Source organism: Sturnira hondurensis, unplaced genomic scaffold, assembly GCF_014824575.4.
Source record: "Sturnira hondurensis isolate 20B ecotype Veracruz unplaced genomic scaffold, ASM1482457v3 Scaffold0015056, whole genome shotgun sequence".
Taxonomy (NCBI): Eukaryota; Metazoa; Chordata; class Mammalia; order Chiroptera; family Phyllostomidae; genus Sturnira; species Sturnira hondurensis.
In genome coordinates, this window is record NW_028087687.1 from 2,795,551 (window position 1) to 2,819,048 (window position 23,498).

Genomic DNA, 23,498 nt, shown 5'->3' on the forward strand with positions numbered 1-23,498 from the left:
AGTAAATGCCAGTATTTGATCATCTTAAATTTTTACCTCTAATTTATCAGACTTTCGGACTTTAAAATGATGGCCATTTGAGGAAATAATTCCCTACCAATATTATATAGAAAATCTAATAAACACAAGAATTAATAACTGGGGAAAGATAGTATATTCAAAAATAACATCTGATTAGGCGATCCTAAATTGGAGATGTTTCCCTTTGGTTTTCTAACTCGTCTCAGTAGCTAAATATATTAATGTCACTTAAAGATTATTAATTACTCTTAAATATCATTAATTTAAAAAAAATTATTTATTTATCTTTAGAGAGGAAGGGAAGGAGAGAAATATCAGTGTATGGTTGCCTCTCGTGAGTCCCCTGCTGGAAACTGGCCTGCAACCCAGGTATGTGCCCTGACTGGGAATTGAACCACAATCATGTGGTTCACAGGCCCGTGCTCAATCCACTGAGCTCTACCAGCCAGGGCCAAATATCATTAATTTTAAGCTTAAAATAAAATTGGATATTCAACATTAATCCAATTATTTTTGTCCACTTCTGTGCCAAGCATAATTCTAGGTGGAAATACGTGGCTATGAATCAAATAGACAAGGAAATTAAGAAATGAAAATTAGTTCTGGATTCATTACAATTTAATGATTTCTATTCTCAAGGGGAAATTTTTTTTGCATTACTTTCCTTGAGTTCATATAGAACAGCAGTTCTCGATCCTGGCTCCTATTAGAGTTCTTTGGGGTCAGCTGGGGTGGCTCAACCCAGGTTTATTTAAATAACTTCTAGAGATGGAGCCTGGCCCCTTTCCTGCCTCCCTCCCTTCTTCTCTTCCTTCCTTGTTTCTCCCTCCCTCCCTTTCTTCCTTTTCTTTTAAACTCTGTGGTACACAGCCAGAATTAAAAACCATCTATTCATTCTAGAGCATGCCAAATCCAAGGAAGTGAATGGCAAGCCTGTTTTGTTGCTGAAAGCAAATAGCTGCTTCTCTTAAAAAGAAAACCTATGCACAGGAATGTGAAATGACTGTTGCTTTGGAAACCAGTTTGCAAAATGCTAAGCATAGACTTACCAAATGACCCAGCAATTCCAATCCTACATATATATGCCAAAGAACTGAAACAAGTTCTCAAATTCTTGTACATGGATGTTTATAACAGCACTATTCACAGTAGCCAAAAGATGGAAACAACCCAAATGTCCACAAAAAGACAAACCAATGGTAATATACAAATATGATGGAATGTCATTCAGCCATGGAGAGGAATGAAGTGTTGATACATTATATGCTACAACATGGATGAATTGTGAAAATATGCGTAGTGAAAGAAGCTTACCACAGAGACCATATGATTCTATTTTTATAAAATAATCTAGAATAGGTAAATCCATAGATATAGAATGCAGATTTGTGATTGCTGGCTTCTGGCAGTCACAAATCTGCATTTTCAGGTGCTTTAAAAAGAAATGATAGAATTATTTGGGGGGATATGAATCTATAAAATTACAGTCTCATCAGACCTTAGATTCCTCATTTTTCTCTGGGAAGAAAGTACTCCATTCATTTCTGTTTTGTTTTTACTCAAGGTCATGCATTCTAGCTCTTACTCCCTCTTCCCAATGGTGTGCTGGGGCCCACCAACACTGTCTTATCAGAGCTGCCTGTGCGTGTATCTTCCCAATTCAGCATTTAGTGACATCATGTTGGTAGCTTGGTATTGTTACCTGATGGGAGTGTTCACACCATTGGAATTAGCAAATTCTACAAGTTAGAGATTCCCCCCCCCCCAGAGGGAGTTCATTGTTAAACATTTACCAAAACACAAGTGCTTCTATTTCATAGAAAATGCTCATTGGTCAATTTTCAGCTCCTCCCCCCTAATTAAGTTATTGCAAGCTGTCCTGGCTTAGGTCATGATATAAAGGTGAAGGACTAGGAGTTGGTATCATGATAGAAATATGTCCTAAAAGCAGAGAAAGCACAGAAGTAGGGGAAAATAAAAGAGATACAGCTTATTATGTATGAGAGCAACTTGATGCATTCTCCCTAAACCTAAAAATCTACATGACATTACCAATAATGAGTTGTGAAGCTGGAAAGGGGCTTTTTCTAAACTATCAATAATAATAAAAAAAAACCAAATTACCATTAACCATGCTAGAGACAAGTAAATTCCCTTTCTAACTTTCTATTCTCTCTACAGAAAATATTATAAAATTGTTGCCACGTGAAGCAGCAATTAATAAAATAGGCAACCGAAATCTGTAGGAGAAAAGTATTATAAAGTTATGTTGGGCAGTCAGTTAATTATTGCATTCTTCAACTTGTACCTTGTAGGTACTAAACATATATTTGCTGGACTAACCTGATTTCTGAAAATGTGTTTCTGCCTACAATCAGTTTAATGTGTGGTCTGGAAATCTTACTCTATTATTTGAGGTTCGCTGACCATTGAAGGGACTCTCATTTTTCTTATTTTAGTTATCACACTTTTCCCTCTGAATTCTCCTAACAGTCACGATCTATCTCATTTATTACTCATCGTCTTATCCATATTTTTAAAAGCTACTTTTCATTTTAGACCATCACAAAAATCTTTTTAAATAACTTTTGTTAAAAATATTCCATTTCTTCTATAAAAAGACTATGCAGCCTCACTGCTTTTGTATAACTTGGGGAAAGCTCATCTAAACTAGTGAAAACCTCTGGACAGTATGTTGTTTTAAAGTAAGTTAAATATCTCGCACATGCTAAATAACACTAGCAAAGTATTATTTCCTAGAGGTCCTCAGGAAACTTGAGCAGATAAGAATGATTTGCAGTGTGGATTAATAGCTCTCCGAAAAGTGCTCGAGGGTGCTTGAAGAGTTTGCTCTTGGTGTGACACTGTCTTAGTCTGTCCAGTCACTATAACAACATACCACAGACTGGGTGGCTGATAAACAGCAGAAATTCATTGCTCACAGTGCTAGGGGTGGAAGTGTGAGATCAGGGTGCCAGCAGGGTCTGGTGAAAGCCCTCTTCCCACTGCAGACTTGTCTGCATATTCTCACATGGTGGAAGGCACTAGGGATCTCTCTAGAGCAGGGGTGTCCAATCTTGGCCCTCCGGCCACATGCGGCCCAGGATGGCTATGAATGTGTCGTAACACAAAATCATTAAGTGCATTAAGTAAATGTACTTAAAACATTGCTTAGTTTTTTTTTACTTAGATATGTACATTTTCTATATTAGTGATCACAAACTTGGGACCTGCTCAATGGTTTTTGAAATTAGAGATTAATAAAGATTAATCTCAATAAAGATTATTGAGAGGGCCACTGCATAATTAGGATTATTATGTGAGGAATTTTTTGCTTATCTGTGGTGGTGGATATCACGAACATTATGCATAGACCATTTTTTGCTCATCAGTTTTCATCATAATTGTTTGTGTATCTAATATGTGGCCCAAGACAACTCTTCTTCCATTGTGGCCCAGAGAATGCAAAAAAGGGACCTTCGGACACCCCTGTTCTTGAGCTTCTTTCAGAGGATACTGATATTTGTGAGTGTTCTGCCCTAACGACTTAAACACTTTCCAAAGGCCCCAACTACTAATACCATAACTTTTCAGGGAGATAGGATTTAACAAATGAACTTTGTGGGGCGCGATCAGACTGTAGCAAAACAAGAGGGCCTTGATTTGAGGAAGTTGGAAAATGACTGACAGTTGGAGGGCAGTGTAAGCCACTATTGTGTGAGGTTTGCCTTGGTAATAGTCCTCCGCTGTGGCTGTATGTTAGGGTCACCTGGCCCCTGGCTGGACGGACATCCTGAGATATGGTATCTGGGGTAGAGTCTAGGCATTCGAGTATTTTTAAAGTTCAAGTAATCATAATCTGACATCGTGACACAGTCTCACTGGACTAGATAGTGCAAGTGATGAGCTGATAACTGTCGTGGTACGCTGGGTTGTGACTGGGATAAATATACCAAAATGTCCTATCTGATGGGTATGAACCTTAGAGATGGCCCGGTAATATTCAACCTCCATTACTGAATACTGGGCATGTCATCTTATACAATCTTTGCAATGACTATTTCTTTAAAAAAATGCAAAACAAAATATGACTACCATTGAAGATGCTAGTTTCGAGTGTACAATGTAGTGATAGGACTTTTTAAGAATATTTTATCAATTATGCTATTACAGTTGTCCCATTTCCCCCCTTCATTCCCCTCCACCCTGCATACCCCCTCCCACCCACATTCCCCCACTTTAGTTCATGTCCATGTGTCGTAAGTTCTTTAGCTTCTACATTGCCCATAGTATTCCTGCCCTCCCCCTGTCTATTTTCTACCTTTTAAGTACCATCCATGCTACTTTTTCTCTCTACCTTTTTCTCCCTCTCCTCCTCCCACTCCCCTGTTGCTAACCCTCCATGTGATCTCCATTTCTATCGTTCTGCTCCTGATTTAGCTGTCCTCTTAGTTTGCTTCTTTTTTTTTTTTAGGTGTGGTTGTTAATAATTGTGAGTTTGCTGTCATTTTATTATACATTTTTTGATCTTCTTTTTCTTAGATAAGTCCCTTTAATATTTCATATAATAAGGGCTTGGTGATGATGAACTCCTTTAACTTGATCTTATCTGAGAAGCACTTTATCTGCCCTTCTATTCTACATGAAAGCTTTGCTGGATAGAGCAATCTTGGATGCAGGTCCTTGCCTTTCATGACTTGGAATACTCCTTTCCAGCACCTTCTTGCCTGTAAGGTCTCTTTTGAGAAATCAACTGACAGTCTGATGGGAACTCCTTTGTAGGTGACTGTCCCCTTATCCCTTGCTGCTTCTAGGATTCTCTCCTTCATTTTAATCTTGGCTAATGTAATTATGAGGTGTCTTGGTGTGTTCTTCCTTGGGTCCACCTTCTTTGGGACTCTCTGAGCTTCCTGGACTTCCTGGAAGTCTATTTCCTTTGCCAGATTGGGGGAGTTCTCCTTTACTATTTGTTCAAATAAGTTTTCCACTTGTTGCTCTTCCTATTCCCCTTCTGCTACCCCTATAATTGGGATGTTGGAATGTTTAAAGATGTCCTGGAGGTTCCTAAGCCTCTCCTCATTTTTTTTGAATTGTTGTTTCTTCATTCTTTTCTGTTTGGTTGTTTCTTTCTTCCTTCTTGTCCACTCCTTTGATTTGAATCCCAGTTTTCTTCCCATCACTTTTCGTTCCCTGTACATTTTCCTTCATTTCACTTAGCGTAGCCTTCATTTTTAAATCTAATTTGACCAAATTCAACCATTTCTGTGAGCATCCTGATCACCAGTATTTTGAACAGTGCATTTGATAGGTTGGCTATGTCTTCATCACTTAGTTGTATCTGCTGTGGAGCTTTGATCTGTTCTTCTGTTTTGGGCCATTTTTTTTTCTTGTCCTGCCTGTTACATATGAGGGGAAGAGCCTTAGTGTTCACCAGGGTGGGGCAACCCAGTTGCTGGGTTGTGATACTGTATGTGTTGGCGGAGTCCGAGAGGGAACAGTGGTGTTTGCCCTGCTCTCTGTCGATTTCAGTTCTTTCCGCCACTTCCCCCAGGCAAACTGGGCCTTTCTGGTGCTGATTTTCTTGTGGGTGGGCTTGTATGCATTCTAGGACCCTGTGGGTCTCTCCAACAATCTCTCCTGTGAGGCTGGGAGTCTCTCCCTGTGCCGCAACCCCCCAAAGGTGTTTTGAGGTGTTTGGTGTTTTGAGGCTTTATCTCCCAGCGCTGGGACTCTGGGTTGTGTGGTCTGTCTTGCTCCCCAATTTTGCCTGGTTTATCGGTCTGGTTGAATGTTTATTTTATCTTCTTGGTTGTCTGACTTCCATACATTTCAGTTTTCTGTCGGTTCTGGTTTTAATTTTGTTTCTAAATTGTTATCCTTCTTTTGGTTGTTTGAAGAGGCACAGTGTGTCTTCCTTCACCTCCATCATGGCTGGAAGTCGCATTATGTTTGATATGACTTTTATTTACCTCAGAATGTGATTGCTACTCTGAGTCCAGTAAGCAATGACTATTTCTTAGTATGAAAGATTTACACAACAGAGAAATTATTATAAAATATTCCTATGATCCAAATATTGGGTAGAGTTTCATGGCATTTGAAAATTTGTTGTAACATTGCTGGGAGGGGAGAAAATAGTCCATTTCGTTAATATATTTTAACTGTAAGTCCACATGACTACTTACATAAGGTCAGAAGGGACGAACAGGTAGATGGGGTGCGTAGGGGATGGCCTGCAGGTTGCATCCCTGACCATTATGGCCATCTGGAGCTTGCCCATGTCATGTTAAAGTCATGTACAAATAGCAGACGTAACCGTCATCCTTAATTTGAATATCAGTACATTAGCTTCCTCTGTGTGTGTGTACGTGATTCTGCTGTCAGCCTCCTCACTTCCTGCGCATCTCTGGCTCTCCCACATCCCATGCCCATGCGTATCAGACCTCTCCTAAATTCATCCCCCTCCCCCCACGCACACCCTGATATGTGAGCAAGGCAACTTCACAGATTCTTTTTGCTCCGTGTTTCAGAATCTGTAATACTGTAAACCCACATTCCCATAACTCAGAGGTGACTTACTTCAAAGACCAAGTTTATTTCCTCTTTACACTCAACCAATAAGTAGTGAGAGCCTATTACTGTGAAGATATAACAGTGAATAAAATGTTAAGTACTTCAGGGGATACAAAACATACCCCAGTATGTGCCCTTAAGGAACTAACATTGTCCATCTTTATGATTTATTATCGTGTAAGATTTTAAGTCTCCCTAGTGTTTTGCTTGATGCCTTATTGATCAGAAAGCTTCTGAGGAAATGAAATCTCAATTGGATTAATTCACTGCCCCAGTCCTGCAGTCCTCTGCAGAGTTGCTACTGAGTTTCTGATACAGTATCATACAAAGTAGGTCAGCTCTTGCCAGACTTCTTGCCTAGCATTTTCTTTCTCTGACGCTCTCTCGCAGCACAGCTATTCTTGTCACTGACAAGAGACAGCTCTTCGAATGACAGCTTCTCTGCGACATCCTTGCTCCTGCTGCCACTAATCAAGGACCTCTTTCCGCCCACAAAATTCATTCCACTTGTTTCTTTTGCACCGCTTAGTTTATCGTGTAGATTTATGAAGATGCATACCTTTATTTTTATTTAAATCTTGTTTATTTGGTTGTCCCAATTTTTTCTCCTTTTGCCCCTCTCCACCCAGCCTGCCCCCTATTCCCACAGTCAGTTCCCACACCGTTGTCCATGTCCGTGAGTTATGCACATATGTTCTTTCGAAGAGGTGTAACTTTAAATAAATAAAACTGAAAGCAACAAATGAACAAGATAGACAAGCAAACAAAAACTCTTAGACACGGACAGCAGGGCAACTACCAAAGGGAAGGGAGCTGGGGGGATAGCAAAGGGTGAAGGTGTCACATACGAGATGACAGAAGATTTGACTTTAGGTGATGGGCACAGAGTGCAATATACAGATGATGCACCATAGAATTGGACACTTGAAATCTATATAGTGTTATTAACCAATGTTACCCCAATCAATTTAATTTAAAAAGAAAATACTGAATGTACAAAAAATTGATTCTCCTTAATTTCCAGTAGAATATTTTACTATCTTAAAAAATAACAATAGGCTTTTTATAAGTAGGCTTCACTCAGAAAAAGATAAACAATCTGACTAGTTTTGAAACATAGTGTTGTCGCGGTAACTTTAATACGTTGAACGTGTCATCACTTATGGCACAACCAAACAGTCGTGGAGCCATTGTTGGCCTTCCCAATTTACAGTATTTTTAAGGCACAAATATTACATAAGTAATATTCATTCTCTAATATAAAACTATTTTAGTCTACTTCAATTAAATATAATTGTTTATTACCTACAAAGAAATGTCATCAAATGGAATCAACTCCAGCCCGGTCAAACACCCAGGGCACTGAAAATGCTTCCTAAGCACCCCCAGCTTCACTTTCTAGATGGATCGCACTAGCGCTAAGGAAATAACTACCCAAGGGTGGTGAAAATAGGGTGACCCTCATAGCCAGTCATGAAGTATCGGTCAATACTTCATAAAGAGAGATCAAAGGTATCAGAGTTGCTTGGGCCCTATTATACCATTATAAGAGATATGATACTTTCTTAGGCCTTTCAAGTAAAGGTCTCTGCTGGGGGAGTTGGTGCATCCTTAGATAGATAAAGGTATTTGGGATATGGAAGGATGAAATGCTAAAAGTAGGCTTTAATATTTTACAGCATTTGATTTTTTTGACTCTAATTAAAAATTCAAATAGAATGAAAATATTCCATGTGAATTAATAATCTAGTCACAGTAAAATTATCATTTTACTAAATATTTGTTCCTAAGAGTTGAGATATTTGCCAACAATTCCAAACACTATAGAGAGTTTATAAAAAAAATCTATCTTGACTTTCAACAAACATTTATGGAATGGCTGTTATGTACCAGGCATTGGGGAAGAGCACCCAACCAAACTTCCCCTTCTGTTTTTCATTGTTTATCACTCTCTTTTTATACCAGAATTAAGATCTAAAGAGCCCCTTCTGTCAGATTTTTAAATTTATTTACTTGCAAATTACATTTAAAAAGATGGTCTTTGAGATGTAGTTTTAATTCTAGTGATATATATAAAATACTTACTGTTATGACATTTGAATAACAATTTGTGATGTACCTAAATAGAGCTCTTTACAGTTGTAAAATATCCAGAAAGTTTAGAATAAGTGATATGTAGTGCCTTCACCAGATTGTATAGCCATCACTACTAATGAGTTCCAGAACGTTTTCATCACCTGGAAACTCCTTACTTACTAAGTGCTCATTCCTCAGTCTCTTCCTTCCAGTTGTTGCACCATTTGTTGAAGAAACTATTTTTTTCTGCTGATGGTCTTGGAATCCTTGTTGGAAATCAACTTACTATAGTGTATTTTTGGATTTCCTATTTTATGCTATTGGCCTATATGTTTATTCTTAACATCAGCACCACACTGTTTTGATTACTGTAGCTTTGTAACAAATTTTGAAATTGGAAAATGTGACTCTTCCAACTTTGCTCTTTTTCAAGATTTTTTTGGCTCTTTTGGGTCCCTTCAATTCCATATGAATTTTAGGGTCAGCTTTTCCAGCATCTACAAAAAAAAAGGGTCATTAGGTTTTTGAGAGGAATTGCACTGAATCTGTAGACCAATCTGGGGAGTATTGCCATTTTAACATTATTGGCTCATGAACATGGGGTGTCTTTACATTTATTTAGGTCTTGTTTAATTTTGTTCAGCAATGTTTGGTTCTTTTGGTGTACAACACTTGCACCTCCTTGGTTACATTTATTCCCAAGTATTTTGTTCTTTTTGATGCTATTGTAAATAAAATTGTTTTATTTTTTTCAGAATTTTTTTGTCAGTGTATAGAAATCAACTGACATTTGTATGTTGGTTTTTGTATTGTAACATTACTGAATTTATTAGCTCTAATAGTTTTCTATTTTTTGTATGGATTCCTCAAGATTTTTAATATACAGGATCATATCAGTTGCCAATTCTTTTCTTTCTTTGTTTCTAATTGGGACTTCCTTTCTTTTTCTTGCCTAATTGCTCTTGTAGAACTTCTGGTAAAATGTTGCCTAACAGTGTTGTAAGTGAGCATTTCTCTGATCTTAGAGGAAAAAAGGTTTCAATCTTTCACCATTTAGTATGTGGTTGGCTGTGGGTTTTTCATAAGAGGTTGAGAAAATTCCATTCTCTCCTAGTTTGCTGAGTGTTTTTTACCCATGAAGGCTGTTAGATTCTGTCAAATTCATTTTCTTATCTATTGAAATGTTATTTTTCTCTTTATGCTATTTTTAATAACAAAGAGCTTTATTTTCATGTTATTGTTCTAGATTCTTCTAGTTGTTGCTCCCTTCATTCTATTACTGTGGTATATTACACCAATTGATTTTTGTTTGTTGAGCTACTTCTGTACTCCTGAAATAAATTTTAGTTTGTCATGGTGTATAATCTTTGTATAGTTTTGGTATCAAGGTAATATTCACCTTATAGAATGAATTAGGAAGTGTTATCTCCTCTTTCCCCCCCCAGGGAAAGAGTTTAAGAATTGGCGTCAATTCTTTAGATGTTTGATAGAATTCCTCCATGAGCCCATCTGGTTCTGCACCTTCTTTGTTTGGAGATTTTTGATTATTGGTTCAATCTCTTTACTTATTTATTTCTTGATCTACTTAGATTTTTAATTTCTTGAGTCAGTTTTGGGAATTTGCTTGTTTCTAGGAATCTGTCCATTTCATGTAGAATAATTTGTAGGCAATAAAGCTTATTTTTGATGAACATTTTATGGTTCAGTCATCCAAAATACTGTGCAGTTTATCTAATTTTAAAACTTGAAATGTATGTCAGATGTATGTCATGCTTTCTTATATTTACTTTTCTGAAGCAAAATGTATAAAATTCCATATTTAAGCAAAATTTTCCCCCAATACTGAGAAACCAAAATTAAAAAAAAATTTCTCTCCCCTTTATTCCCCTCCACCCTGCACCCCACCCACTCCCACCAGCATCCCCACCACCACCTTAGTTCATGTCCATGGGATGCACCTTAGTTCATGTCCATGGGATATAAGTTCTTTGGCTTCTCCATTCCCCATACTATTCTTAACCTCCCCCCTGTCCATTTTGTGCCTACTATTTATGCTTCTTATTCCTTGTACCTTTTCCCCTATTTTTCCTCCTCCCCCTCTCCACTGATAACCCTCCATGTGATCTCCATTTCTGTTCCTGTTCTATAGTTTGCTTAGTTTGTTTTGTTGGTTCAATTGTTGATAGTTGGGAGTTTGTTCTCATTTTATTGTTCATGTTTTTGATTATGATGAACCCCTTTAACTTTACCTTATCTGGGAAACACTTTATCTGCCCTTTTGTTCTAAATGATAGCTTTGCTGGGTAGTGTAATCTTGGATGTAGGTCCCTGCCTTACATGACTTCAAATTCTTCTTTCCAGCCCCTTCTTACCTGCAAAGTTTCTTTTGAGAAATCAGCAGATAGTGTTATGCAAACTTTTTTGTAGGTAACTGTCTCCTTTCCTCTTGCTGTTTTTAAGATTCTCTCCTATCTTTCATCTTGGGTAATGTAATTATGATGTGCCTTGGTGTGTTCCTTCTTGGGTCCAACTTCTTTGGGACTGTCTTGAGTTTCCTGGACTTCCTGGAAGTCTATTTCCTTTGCCAGATTGGGGAAGTTCTCCTTCATTTTGTTTTCAAATAAGTTTTCAATTTCTTGGTCTTCCTTTTCTTTTTCTGGTATCTCTATGATTTGGATGTTGGAACATTTAAAGTCTTCCCAGAGGTTCCTAAGCCTGTCTTCATTTTTTTGAATTCTTATTTCTTCCTTCTGTTCCAGTTGGATGTTTATTTCTCCTTTTGTTCCAAATCATTGATTTGAGTGCCAGTTTCCTTCCCTTCACTGTTGGATCCCTGTATATTTTTGTTTATTTCACTCTGCATAGCCTTCACTTCTTTTTTTTTAATAAAATATTTCATAATCTGACCTCAGATTTTTTTCCCAACCTTATTTAGATTTCCAGTTATTTTTTAAGATTTCCAGGTATTTTTTTTTAAGATTTTATTTATTTATTTACCTTTAGAGGGGAAGGGGAGAGGGAGAGAAACATCAATGTATGGTTGCCTTCTGTGCGTCCCCTGCTGGGAGTTGGCCTGCAGGGAACTGGCCTGCAACCCAGGCATGTGCCCTGACTGGTAATCGAACCGTGATCCTCTGGTTCGCAGGCCTGTGCTCAATCCACTGAGCTACACCAGCCAGGGCCGCATAGCCTTCACTTCTTCCTCTATGTTGTGATGATACTCAACCATTTCTGTGAGCATCCTGATTACCAGTGTTTTGAACTCTATATCTGATAGGTTGGCTATGTCTTCATTGCTTAGTTCTATTTTTGGAGCTTTGATCTGTTCTTTCATTTGGGCCACTTTTTTTTTTGGCTTGGCATGCCAGGGGTGGAGCCCAAAACTTTCTGATATGTGTCACTGGTATAAATTTTACTTCTAAAAAGCATGAAGTTCATTTGTCTTTTGACTAAAATGAATGATGCTACACATAAAATGAAACCTCTCTTTTTCTACCAAGAAGCTGAAATGATAAGAATGTTGACTCCTAAGCGAGACTGCCCACATTAAAACTCTGCTCTGCCACTTACTTGCTATGTATAATCTTGGGGTTATTAATCTCTCTGTGCTCTAGTTTCCTTTCTGTAAAAAGAGTAATAGAACCTACCTCATAAGGTTGTTAGGGGATTAAGTACATTCATGCATGCAATAACTTGGTTCCTAGTTTATAATAAGCATTCAACAATTATTACCCAGTATTATTTTTCATAAGATGGTCATTAATTGGGGTTAAAATAAAGAGTAACTAGACATCTCATTGGAGAGACTAATAGTAAAGTCAAGGCAGCAATGCTGGATGGTGGATACAAGGAAGAACCATATTTTCCTTTAGATTTATTAGACACTGGACTAGGAGAAGAAGGAATGTTTGGAAAATGTTCTATCTCTAGAAAAAAAATGGTTGTAGTATCCAGGAGGGCAGGCCCCACTGACTACAAAACTGCATCTGAGAGGCCCTTTAGTGACAGAGAAAATCAGAGGGCTGTTCTTCTCATGAACCACATACCTTTTGGTGTCTCTGGGCCACATTAGAAGAAGAAGAGTTATTTTGGGCCACACATTAAATACACAAATACTAACAAACATGAGTAAAAAAAGTGTCCATGCATAATTTACAATTTTCTGTCGCGTCATATTCATAGCCGCAGGTTGGATACCCCTGGAAAGAAAGGAATGTTCTTAGGGAAATTAGTCCCTTTAACATGAGCCTGGGTCCACTGTGGGCACAGACAGTAGATGCTGAGTGTTCAAAGGAATGATCACAAGTACCGTATTTTGCTGTGTATAATGTGTACTTTTTTGCCTGCATTTTTGAGGGGAAAAATAAGGATGTGTATTATGCATGGGTAGTACTAATTCTGTATTTATGTAAATGGTTTTTTAAAAAAGATTTTATTTATTTAGAGAGAGAGGAAGGGAGGGAGAAAGAGAGAAACATCAACGTGTGGTTGCCTCTCATGTGGCCCCCACTGGGGACCTGGCCCGCAACCCAGGCGTTTGCCCTGACTGGGAATCGAACTGGCAACCCTTTGGTTCGCAGCCTGTGCTCAATCCCCTGAGCTACACCAGCCAGGTCTATGTAAATGTTTTTATAATTTTTTACTTATGCTTATGCATTAAAAGTACAACTCTAGAAAGCAATAATGATATCTATATGCAAAATAATACCCTGGGATATGATAATGGGTATTGCTTCTAAATATAAATAAATAATGGAATTATAAAACATTTTTTTCCCTGAAAGTTTGGGCCAAAAATGTGGTGTGCATTGTACACGGCAAAATATGGTACATATCCAAGCAATTCCTCTAAAACTACAGGTCTAAGCCTTCAGGGAATAGATGCTGTATGACATGTTTCTGCTTGTGAAACTTAGTTTTGTTCCTTATACCTTTTCCTCTCCTCTCTCTTCCCCTAAATACATAAACACACTCCAGCTGATCCTTCCTTGTCAGGGAAATAATTGAACTCATATCCACAATAAATATAGTAATATGTTTGTCACTATCACTATTATTTTCTTAGCAACCACACAAGTAAAATAACTACAGGTTTTATTTAGGGGAACAGAAGTACTCATTTTCTTGGTTTTCAAGGTAGAAACAATATAGAAACATATCATGAACATTTGAAATTAGCTAAAAAAAAGTTTTTTTAATTTTTAAAGAAAGCAACTAAAATAAAGGCTACCCCGATACAAATGTCAAAAACACATTAACTATAACATTGCATTTTAAAAGATGGGCATTTAGATTATACTCATTTTTATATTAAGATATAAATTAATGACTTATACCTTAAAGGATTTATCTTAAAATGTTACTGCCCAGTGCATTTTTGCAAACAATAAACAATTCACTGAGAGTATTAACATTCACAAATGCAATTAGAATTTATAAATGTATAAAACATTGGGTAATAAACACTTTAAACTTATTTTCCAAACATTCAGTAAGCCCACTCCCCCCAAACTGATTACAAAGAAGCACGAAGGGTTACTAATGGGCTAAACATGAGAAACAAGGCAGGGGAGGCAAACACAGATTTGAAAACCTCAGAGTATTCAACCAGTTTTGTCAATATCAAAAGACAAAATCAAAACATCTCTTAGAAAACAAATTCATGTAATTAAATACATGTTAGGTGAAAGAACATTACAGGATATATAACATTTATTTTCTCTACATTAATTTGCACATCTTAATGCAAAACAGCATGTTTCAATTCCAACTTGAGAATATCATAACACATTCTTCCTGGTAAATCTACCAGGAATAGGATAAATACTTAAATAAACCCCAATGACCACACAGAGTTTTTACTTGGTCATTATTGTTTTTACTCTTTAATGTTTTTCTTATTCACTAACCCAATTTTAGAAATAGAATCTTGTAACCAAAGCCCATATAATACAGCTATTTCTGAAAAAACTACATGGCAGAGTACTTAGTCTATCATCAAAAGAGTGGCTGTGGTTAAACAAACAAGCAAACGAATGAATAAACTTACTGTAACTCATGTGTGATAATGTTACAAAGGGTAATGTCACAAGTTTTATCTGGCGTATTTTCACTGTAATAAAAGAGATCTTTGGATAAGGTGGGTAAGATGTGCTTGAGGATTAAGAAATTATGAATTATGAAATTCCCAATTAACACAGGGCTGTGTTTAGGAGCAGTGTGTGTGTTCTCACATTTTACGTGAGGGACATATGCTCAGTCTACCAGCTGTGGTTTTCATTTACTGAGACATGGAAGTATGTGATTCCGGTTCATCCTCCCTTGTTTTAAGATCTTCACTTTCAGATCAGGCACTTTGTGCCCAGGAATGCGGCACTGCAAATGTACTAGACATGTCTCCATTGACAGCAGGGCAAATGTACTAAATTCATAAAAGAAGCGGGTATCTTCATTCAGAAACCAAAGCACTGAATTACAATTTTACAGTCACAACGCAAGCCCCAGCTCTTCCTAGGCACAGCGGAGCAACCTAAAAAGGAACAAGAAGACATACGTGTTGGATTTGTAGGTAAAAATGTTGATAACACTAACTAGATCAGTTAGTCAGACACTGAACCAGCCCAGGCCTGTTGGCGGGGAGCTGTTGCCCCAGGCCTACTGCTGGCCGGCTCCCTTCCCACAAACTCCGTGCCTGATATTAAACTTTTCTTTGTTGTTATTATTTTTTTTATTGTTGTTCAAGAACAGGTGTCTCTGTTTCCGCCCCACCCGTCCCCACCTTCCACCCCTGATCCGACCCCCTTTGGCTCTGTCCAAGTGTCCTTATGCAAGTTCCTTGAGGGTCCTTCCCTATGTCCCCCATTATCGCTCTCCCCTCCGGTTACCATCAGTCTATTCTTTATTTTAATGTCTCTGGTTATATTTTGCTTGTTTGTTTGTTTTATTGATTAGACTGCACTTACACGTGAGGCCATACGGTGTTTGTCTTTCACCACCTGGCTTATTTCGCTTACATAATACTTTCGAGTTGATACTTTCATAGACACCCCATATCGAATGGATACATCACATAATTCTCTATTAGCCACTTCCCTTTAAAGGTGATTTTTTTCTCTTTTATTAATTGAGATACAATTGACATACAACATTATATTAATTGTAGGTATACAACATAATGATTCAATATTTATATATATTGCAAAAAAAGGTGTTTCTTTAATAGCTCGGGAATTGTTCTACACAGAGCATGATGTTTTGGGCAAAATGATGTGCAATATAGATGTGAGGAAATGCTGAATATTTAAAAGCAACTTTGTAAGCAATGGAGAAAATATCAAGTGTTATCTGGGGAGGCAAACACAGATCTGAAGCACTCCTGCCACAGAAGTACCACCTCAGAGAGCAGAACTGCGTGCCGGGTCTGCCTCCTCCAGAGGGGCTGGGAGCGTCCCACTCACTGCCTTTTCTGTGCGTGACTGAGAGGTCTAGACCCAGCCACTGCTTTTTAGCAGAGTAAATAAATAATAAACACCATCCATTCTACTCTCAGGAGTGGAAACAAACCTCCCGAATAAACTCTGACAGAGAGAGAAGTGTGGGATGCCAAGTGTAGGAAGATAAACGTATTACGGATAAGGAACAACTCTTAAATCTCTCACTTATTTTTCTTTTTTTAAGAAAGTGTACTCGAGACACTAGGCAATTAATAGTGAAAATAAAAGCATAGAAAGAATAGTTTTCAAAGAAGGACTACTCTGAGCATACTGGCAGTCTATGCATTTGACCTAAGAGAAATAAAACATTAGCACCTAGGAAAGAGTGATTAATACAAAGGATTAAGAAAGTCTGCTTTGTACCGATGAGAGGATTTTACAAACACGTCAGACTTCCATTACAGAGAATTCTCAGTTATTCTCTATTTGAATCAGTTGTTTTGATCACTGCTCTATTTCCTTGAACAAATAATCAATTTTAACACCATTATCTACTTACAATATTCTAGGAGTGACCTCTACATCATTTAAATCAAAGACTCTGTTTGTAATGAGCAGCTTTTCTGAAAACACCCAATACACTAAGTCTCTACACTGAATAGTACATGTTGTTATGACAACCAGCTAGAAAGTTTGGCTTAGAGGATTTATTAAATACAATGCAGGCACCTCCTACTTTTGGTCAAGGTGGGTAGTGGAGTGGGTGGCAGTTTCAGACTTTGTAATCTCATTTCATTCCCTGTACAAACGTCCTTCTGTCCATTTGTTGGAACACTGAATGAAAATACTACTTTTTCAGATACTATGGTTATAAGTTCTCATTTAGGTACATTTAAAATAGTGATAGGGGTGGCATGCACATAAAATAGCTATGTGGTCATAGGTTATTAATTTTCGCACAGAGTAATTCGGCATGAAGTATTAATTATCTGTAATAATAACTCTCAAATACTGGCCAATAGATTTCCTTATAACTTGTCTAAGGGCTTAAATCAAATACATCTCAGACGCAGATATTCTTCTATCTCATTTTGGGCTTCCTGGTTATCTGCCACAGTGGAAGGCTGATGGGAGGGAATCATACTTTCTAATGAAATCCTGTAGCTCTCACTCAAGCCTTCACTTCTGTCTCTGACCCGGTTTATCCTGTCCCCAACTGCTGCCACGTGAACTTGTTATTATTGTCCCACTCTCTTGGTTCACAGTCTCCACTGGCTTCTCACTGCCAAACTCTTTAGTTGGACCTTCACAGACCCCCATCCTGACCCCAACTTTTCCCCCCGTAAGAACTCCCACTCCCCTCAAGCACAGACCCTCACAACCAGCCACACCTCCTCAGTATGGGCCACAGAGTTCTGCTTCAGTGATACCCCTTTCACATTTTCTCACACAACTTTCCTTCTGCATTTTTGAACTGGATCCATTAAGGCTTCACTGAAATCCAGCTTCTTTCTCACCGAAGTCCTCTCAACAACCATCTTCTTTTTTCTCCATGATCTTCTATACCAGACCCTACCTGTGCCGTGGACAGTGCACTCATACCTACTGCCCTGCATGTGGTGCTCTCCTTCCACATTCACACCAGCTGCTCTGCACTGTGCTACCTACATAAGCAGTTAAGGTCTATGACAGTCGAGATTCTCCTAAGTTATGTGTTACTAACAGTACTTACCATCGCTTCTTGTGAGAAAACTTTGGCTCAATTAAACATTTGAATTTAATCTATCAGATACTGTATTGGGGCACCAGTACCTGGCTCTTTACCTGATTCTATTATTGGTGATGATGAAAAGAAAGATCTCAAAAGGTCATTCCTAGAAGTGCTAGGCCCTCCTAGAAACAGACACAGTTGAACTCTTTGTTAATAAACTTGCCAGGTCAAGTTTCTTACTTGTTAATGTAATTTAGGATTACCACCTTAATTAGATTATGGTCAGCCATTCAATCTGCTCCCAAATGTCAGCGGCTTGAGTAAAAATTATTGGTCATGTATGGGTAAGCAGCTCCATTGTTTCGGACTTCCGTCTTCGTTTCTAATTTCCCACACTCCCCGCTCCCTCTCCTGCAGCCCTCTGTGGTCCTGTGGGCTCTGGCAGTGCTCCAACATCTCATCGACTACCCAGCCCGCAGGCCGTGGCAGCCCGACTAGTAATTTGAGTAGTATGACACTCACACTTTAAGGGTAACTTTGGACTTTAATTATGTTATAAAATTTAACACTCCCTCTTATCTTCTCATATTTAATTAAGAGATGACTGTATTATGTTGAGGCTATATATTTTGATACTGGACAAAGCTAAGAGGATGTTTTACCAAAAACAGATGAGGTGCACAAGGGTTCCCCTTGCTCCACGTCCCCGCCAACACATTGTTGACTTTTTGTAACAGCCATCGTGGCTGGTGTGAGGTGGTTCTCACTGCGGTTTTGATTTGCATCTCCCTAATGGTTAGTGGTGTTGAGCATCTTCTCATACGCCTGTTGGCCATTTGTACATCTTCTTTGGAGATAGATCTTTTCATGGCCTCTGCCCATTTTTGATTGGATTTTTTTGTTATTGAGTTGTATGAGTTTCTTATATATATATTGTGGATGTCAAGTCTATTGGATATATCATGTGCACTGTTGGTGGGACTGCAAACTGGTGCAGTCCCTATGGAAAACAGTGTTGGAGAAGCCTCAAAAAACAAAAAATAGATATACCATCTGATACAGCAATTTCACTTGTGGGTACTTATCCAAAAAAACAGAACAAATTTGAAAAGATATATGCAGCCCATGTTCATTGCAGCCTTATTTACAATAGCCAAGATAGGAAAGTATCCTAAGTACGCACTGATAGGAGAATAGTAAAGAAGATGTGATATGTATGTGTGTGCGTGTGTGTGCGTGTGTATATATATATATATATATATATATATATATATATTTCAAATAATTTTCACTGGGGGCCACATCAGTCTCGTGGTTGCCTTCAAACGGCTGAAATAATTTTAGGACTCTATAAATGTAACTACTCCTTAACTGTTATGGAGTTGAAATTACATTCGGCCCTTTGAAGGCAACCGTGAGGCTGATGTGGCCCCTGGTGAAAATGAGTTTGACAACCCTGACCTAGAGGATATTATGCTAAGTGAAATAAGTTAGGCAGAGAAAGACAAATATTGTATGATTTCACTTATATGTGGAATCTAAAAACAAAACAAAATAAGCAAACAAAGAAAGCAAAAACAGACTCATAAACATTAGAGACTAAAATGATGGTTGGTTACCAGAAGGGAGAGGGTGAGGGAATGGATGAAAAAGAAAAGGTGGATATAGCCCCTAATACCGTGATAAATTTACATGGTGACATGATTACTAGAATTAGTGAGGTGGTCACATTGTATTATATGAAAATGTCCAATCACTATATTGTACAAAGGAAACTAAACCAATATAAGACTGTATAACAACTATACTTAAATTAAAAATATTTAAAAAAACAGTAAGTGTAATAGTGAAAAATGGAACAACATACCTGGGTCCACTCATTTGTCTGGGGATCGTAAGCCTCCACTGTGTTAAGATAAGTCTGCCCATCATACCCTCCAACGGCATAGAGCTTATCTCCCAGCAAACAGACCCCCACAGCGTCTCTGCTGATGCTCATAGACGCCACTGCAGTCCACATATCTGTTTTGGGATCATACCTGGAAGAAAATTTCAGAACTCGAGCTGACCTTGTTCTCATTACCTTTTATGTAAAAATAGTTTTGTTCTTTAAGCCTATCTTGTCTTATTATCTGCCATATAAAGTACATTTGAACACAATGTTGAGAACAATAGCAATATTTTGCTGAAGACTTTTACTTACAATATTACAGATTCATTTAGTGGATGCGTAACACTAAAACTTCTCAAATGTGCTAATGTAAATACTGAGAACTGCTTTAAGGTCTCAGATTGCTTACTGAGAATCTGAGAAAAGCATTTTGTGTAGATCTATGCAAGATAACTTACGGCTCCAGTTCTGGTAGTTCATTTGGGGGCCTGCTTGGACCTTTCATGCCGTATGTGTATTAGAACTGACTAACACTGAGTATCTAAGATCAGGTACATGCTTAGACGACCTATTTTGCTTCTAATACTTCTCATGTGAACGAACAAGTTTTCACTGTATGTATGCAGTACAATGGCGAGCGTGTGCTAAGGTATGGGGCAAAGGGCATAAAAACTTCCATATTCCTTTCCTCAATTATAACATGCAATAAGCATAATCTGAATTATTTTCTCCCCAATACAGGTTAAATGCAGATGTAACATTCCTTCTTCTTCCAAAAAAAACCCCACCCCCGAACCAAAAAAAACCCAACTCTGTTTATTTCACAGAAAGCAATCATTGTCACCAACAAACCTTCATTTCATTTTTTATTCTTCTTTTAGTTATTTCTAATTTATTGAATAATGTACATATATACACTAAATTACCACTGCTCTTTATCCAAAATTCTTTTTTAAAACTTATTTTATTGATTATGCTATTGATTAGTTGTCCCAATTTTTTCCTTTGCCCCCTCCACCCAGAATCCCCATGACCTCCAGCAATCTTCCGTCTCCCAAGTTCATGTCCATAGGTCTTGCATAGAAGTTCTTTGGCTTCTCCATTTCCTACAGTATTCTTAATACCCCATCTATTTTGTATCTACCAATTATGCTTCTTAATCCCTGTACTTCTTTCCCCAATTTCTTACCCTTTGCCCTCCTAGCTGATAACCCTCCAAATGATCTCCATACCTATGATTCTGTTCCTGTTCTGCTTATTTGCTTAGTTTTTTTTAGATTCAATTGTTGAGTTGTGAGTTTGTTGTCACTTTAATGTTCATAGTTTTTTTTATAGTATTCTTTTAAAAAATATTTTATTTATATTTATTTTAGAGAGAGGGGAAGGGAAGGAGAGAAACAATGTGTGGTTGCCTCTCATGTGTCCCCTACTGGGGACTGGCCTGCAACCCAGGCATGTGCCCTGAGTGGGAATCGAACCGGTGACCCTTTGCTTCACAGGCCCGTGCTCAATCCACTGAGCTATACCAGCCAGGGTGTAATGTTCATAGTTTTTATCTTCTTCTTTTTCTTAAATAAGTCTCTTTAACATTTCATATAATAAGAGTTTGGTGATGATGAACTCCTTTAGCTTTACCTTGACAGGGAAGCACTTTATCTGCCCTTCCATTCTAAATGATAGCGTTTCTGGATAGAGTAATCCTGGATGTAGGTCCTTGCTTTTCATCACTCTGAATAGTTCTTGCCAGTCCCTTCTTGCCTGCAAAGTTTCTTTTGAAAAGTCAGCTGATAGTCTTATGGGAACTCCTCTGTAGGTAACTCTCCACCTTTTTCTTGCTGCTTTTAAGATTCTCTCTTTATCTTTAACCTCTGGCATTTTAATTATGATGTGTCTTGATACTCTTTGGGTCCAACTTGTTTGGGACTCTCTGTGCTTCCTGGACTTGCATGTCTATTTCATTCATCAAATTAAGCAAGTTTTTTTCATTATTTTTTTCAAATATGTTTTCAATTTCTTGCTCTTCCTCTTCTCCTTCTGGCATTCCTATGATTCGGATGTTGGCAAATTTGGAGATGTTCCAGAGGTTTCTTATACTCTCCTCATTTTTTGTTTTTTAATTCTTGTTTCTTCTTGCTGCTCTGATTGAATGTTTATTTCTTCCTTAAGTTGCAAATCACCGATTTGAATCCTAGCTTTCTCCTGTTCACTGCTGGTTCTCTGTAGATTTTTCTTTATCTCACTCAGTGTAACCTTTGTTTCTTCCTTTATGTTGTTGCCATACTCAGTGAGTTCTTTGAGCATCCTGATCACCAGTGTTTTGAGCTCTGCATCTGATAGGTTGGTTGTCTCTGTTTTGTTTAATTCTTTTTCTGGGGTTTTGTTCTGTTCTTTCATTTGGCCATCTCTCTCTATCTCCTCAATTTGGCAGCCTCCCTGTGTTTGTTTCTGTGTATTATTAGATAGAGCTGCTTTGATTCCCTGTCTTAGTAGCGTGACTATTATAGAAAAGGTATCTGTAAATCCTGTGGGGTGGAACCTTAGGTAATCGCCAGGGCAGGACAACCCACTTCACTGTTTTGTGGCTCTGTGTGGGGGGAGGGCGCAGAGAGGGGAGTGCTGCTGCCTGGCTTCTGGAGGTTTGTCCAGCTCTCATCCTGTTTCCAGTCACTCCACTCGCTCCCCATATGTGACTGGAGCCCTTCCAACTGTTGCCCTGGTGCTGAATCCCAGAGTGGGAGGGGCTGCATAGGTTCTAAGACCACGCAGACCCTTTAAGCAGAGTTTACTGAAAATCTGACAGCTTCTTCTGCCACCCCAACCCTCACTGGTTTTTCCAGCCCGAAGTTACGGGGATTTATCTTCCCAGGGCTAGACCCTAGGCTGTGCGGTTTAGCCTGGGGCTGGGACTGCTTGCTCCCAAGGTTCCCTCCTGATATTTACTCACCACACGTGAATGTGGGACTGCCTGTTACGCCGCCACCACTGCCTCTCTACACCCCACCATGTCTCCTTGCCTCTCTGCCCATTTCATGTCTTCACCCCTCCTACCCATCTGGATGAAAGTGGTTTCTTTAAATCCTTGAGTGTTGGACTTCCATACAGTTCAATTTTCTGACAGTTCTGGGGGTTGTTTTGAGGTTTAGTTATAATTCTTTCTGTGGTTGTGCAAGGAGGTGAAGCCTGTCTATCTATGTCTCCATCTTGACTGGAAGTCCCCAAAATTCTTAATAAAGCCTCAATACTTTACATGACCTGCCCTTGCCTCCAACCACTCTGCTTCCCTTGCTGCCATTCTCTCTGCCACTTTGTTCTGTACTGTACTGGCTGCCTTTCAGTTTCTGAATGAGTCTTTTCCTTTCTGCTCTGGAGTGCTCATATGTGCTCCTATTGGCTTGTCTAAATCCACTCAATTTTCTCTACTCCTTGAACTAGACTGAACACTAATGATGGAGCCTGGACTACTGTGCAACTCTTCTGCTAATGTTAGGTTTCTTCACCTGGCCCCACACCTGAGTTTCATGGGGCCAGTTTGGAAGACTTGATAACGCTTCTATGCCTCATGAACCTTTTATTATTTCATTTTATATCAAAATGTATTAGGAATGCCCCACCCCCTTTCTCTTATTTAGCTTCCAGCCCCTAATTCACTATCTCTGAAACTCATGGAGCTCCTTTTCTTTCATTAGGTACAGTGACCAGTATAAAATAGTATACAACAAATGTTTTTCTTATGATTCAATTAATAAATTATATAACCAATTCTAAAGTAAAGTAGGCAGTTATCAGACAAGAG

The 23,498-nt window shown here is 38.4% G+C and overlaps 1 protein-coding gene across 2 annotated transcripts in view; it reads right to left on the minus strand.

Moving 5' to 3' along the window:
- Window positions 1-14,294: 14,294 nt before the first annotated feature.
- KLHL5 (kelch like family member 5) overlaps window positions 14,295-23,498 on the minus strand; it is a 68,302-nt gene continuing 59,098 nt past the window's right edge. For both annotated transcript variants that reach the window (XM_037064327.1, XM_037064328.1), the window contains 2 exons: window positions 19,682-19,853; window positions 14,295-15,199 (listed from right to left, as the gene is read on the minus strand). In XM_037064327.1, coding sequence (XP_036920222.1) covers window positions 15,143-15,199; window positions 19,682-19,853 — 229 coding nt within the window. In that variant the 3' untranslated portion in view covers window positions 14,295-15,142. The remainder of the gene's footprint in view (window positions 15,200-19,681; window positions 19,854-23,498) is intronic.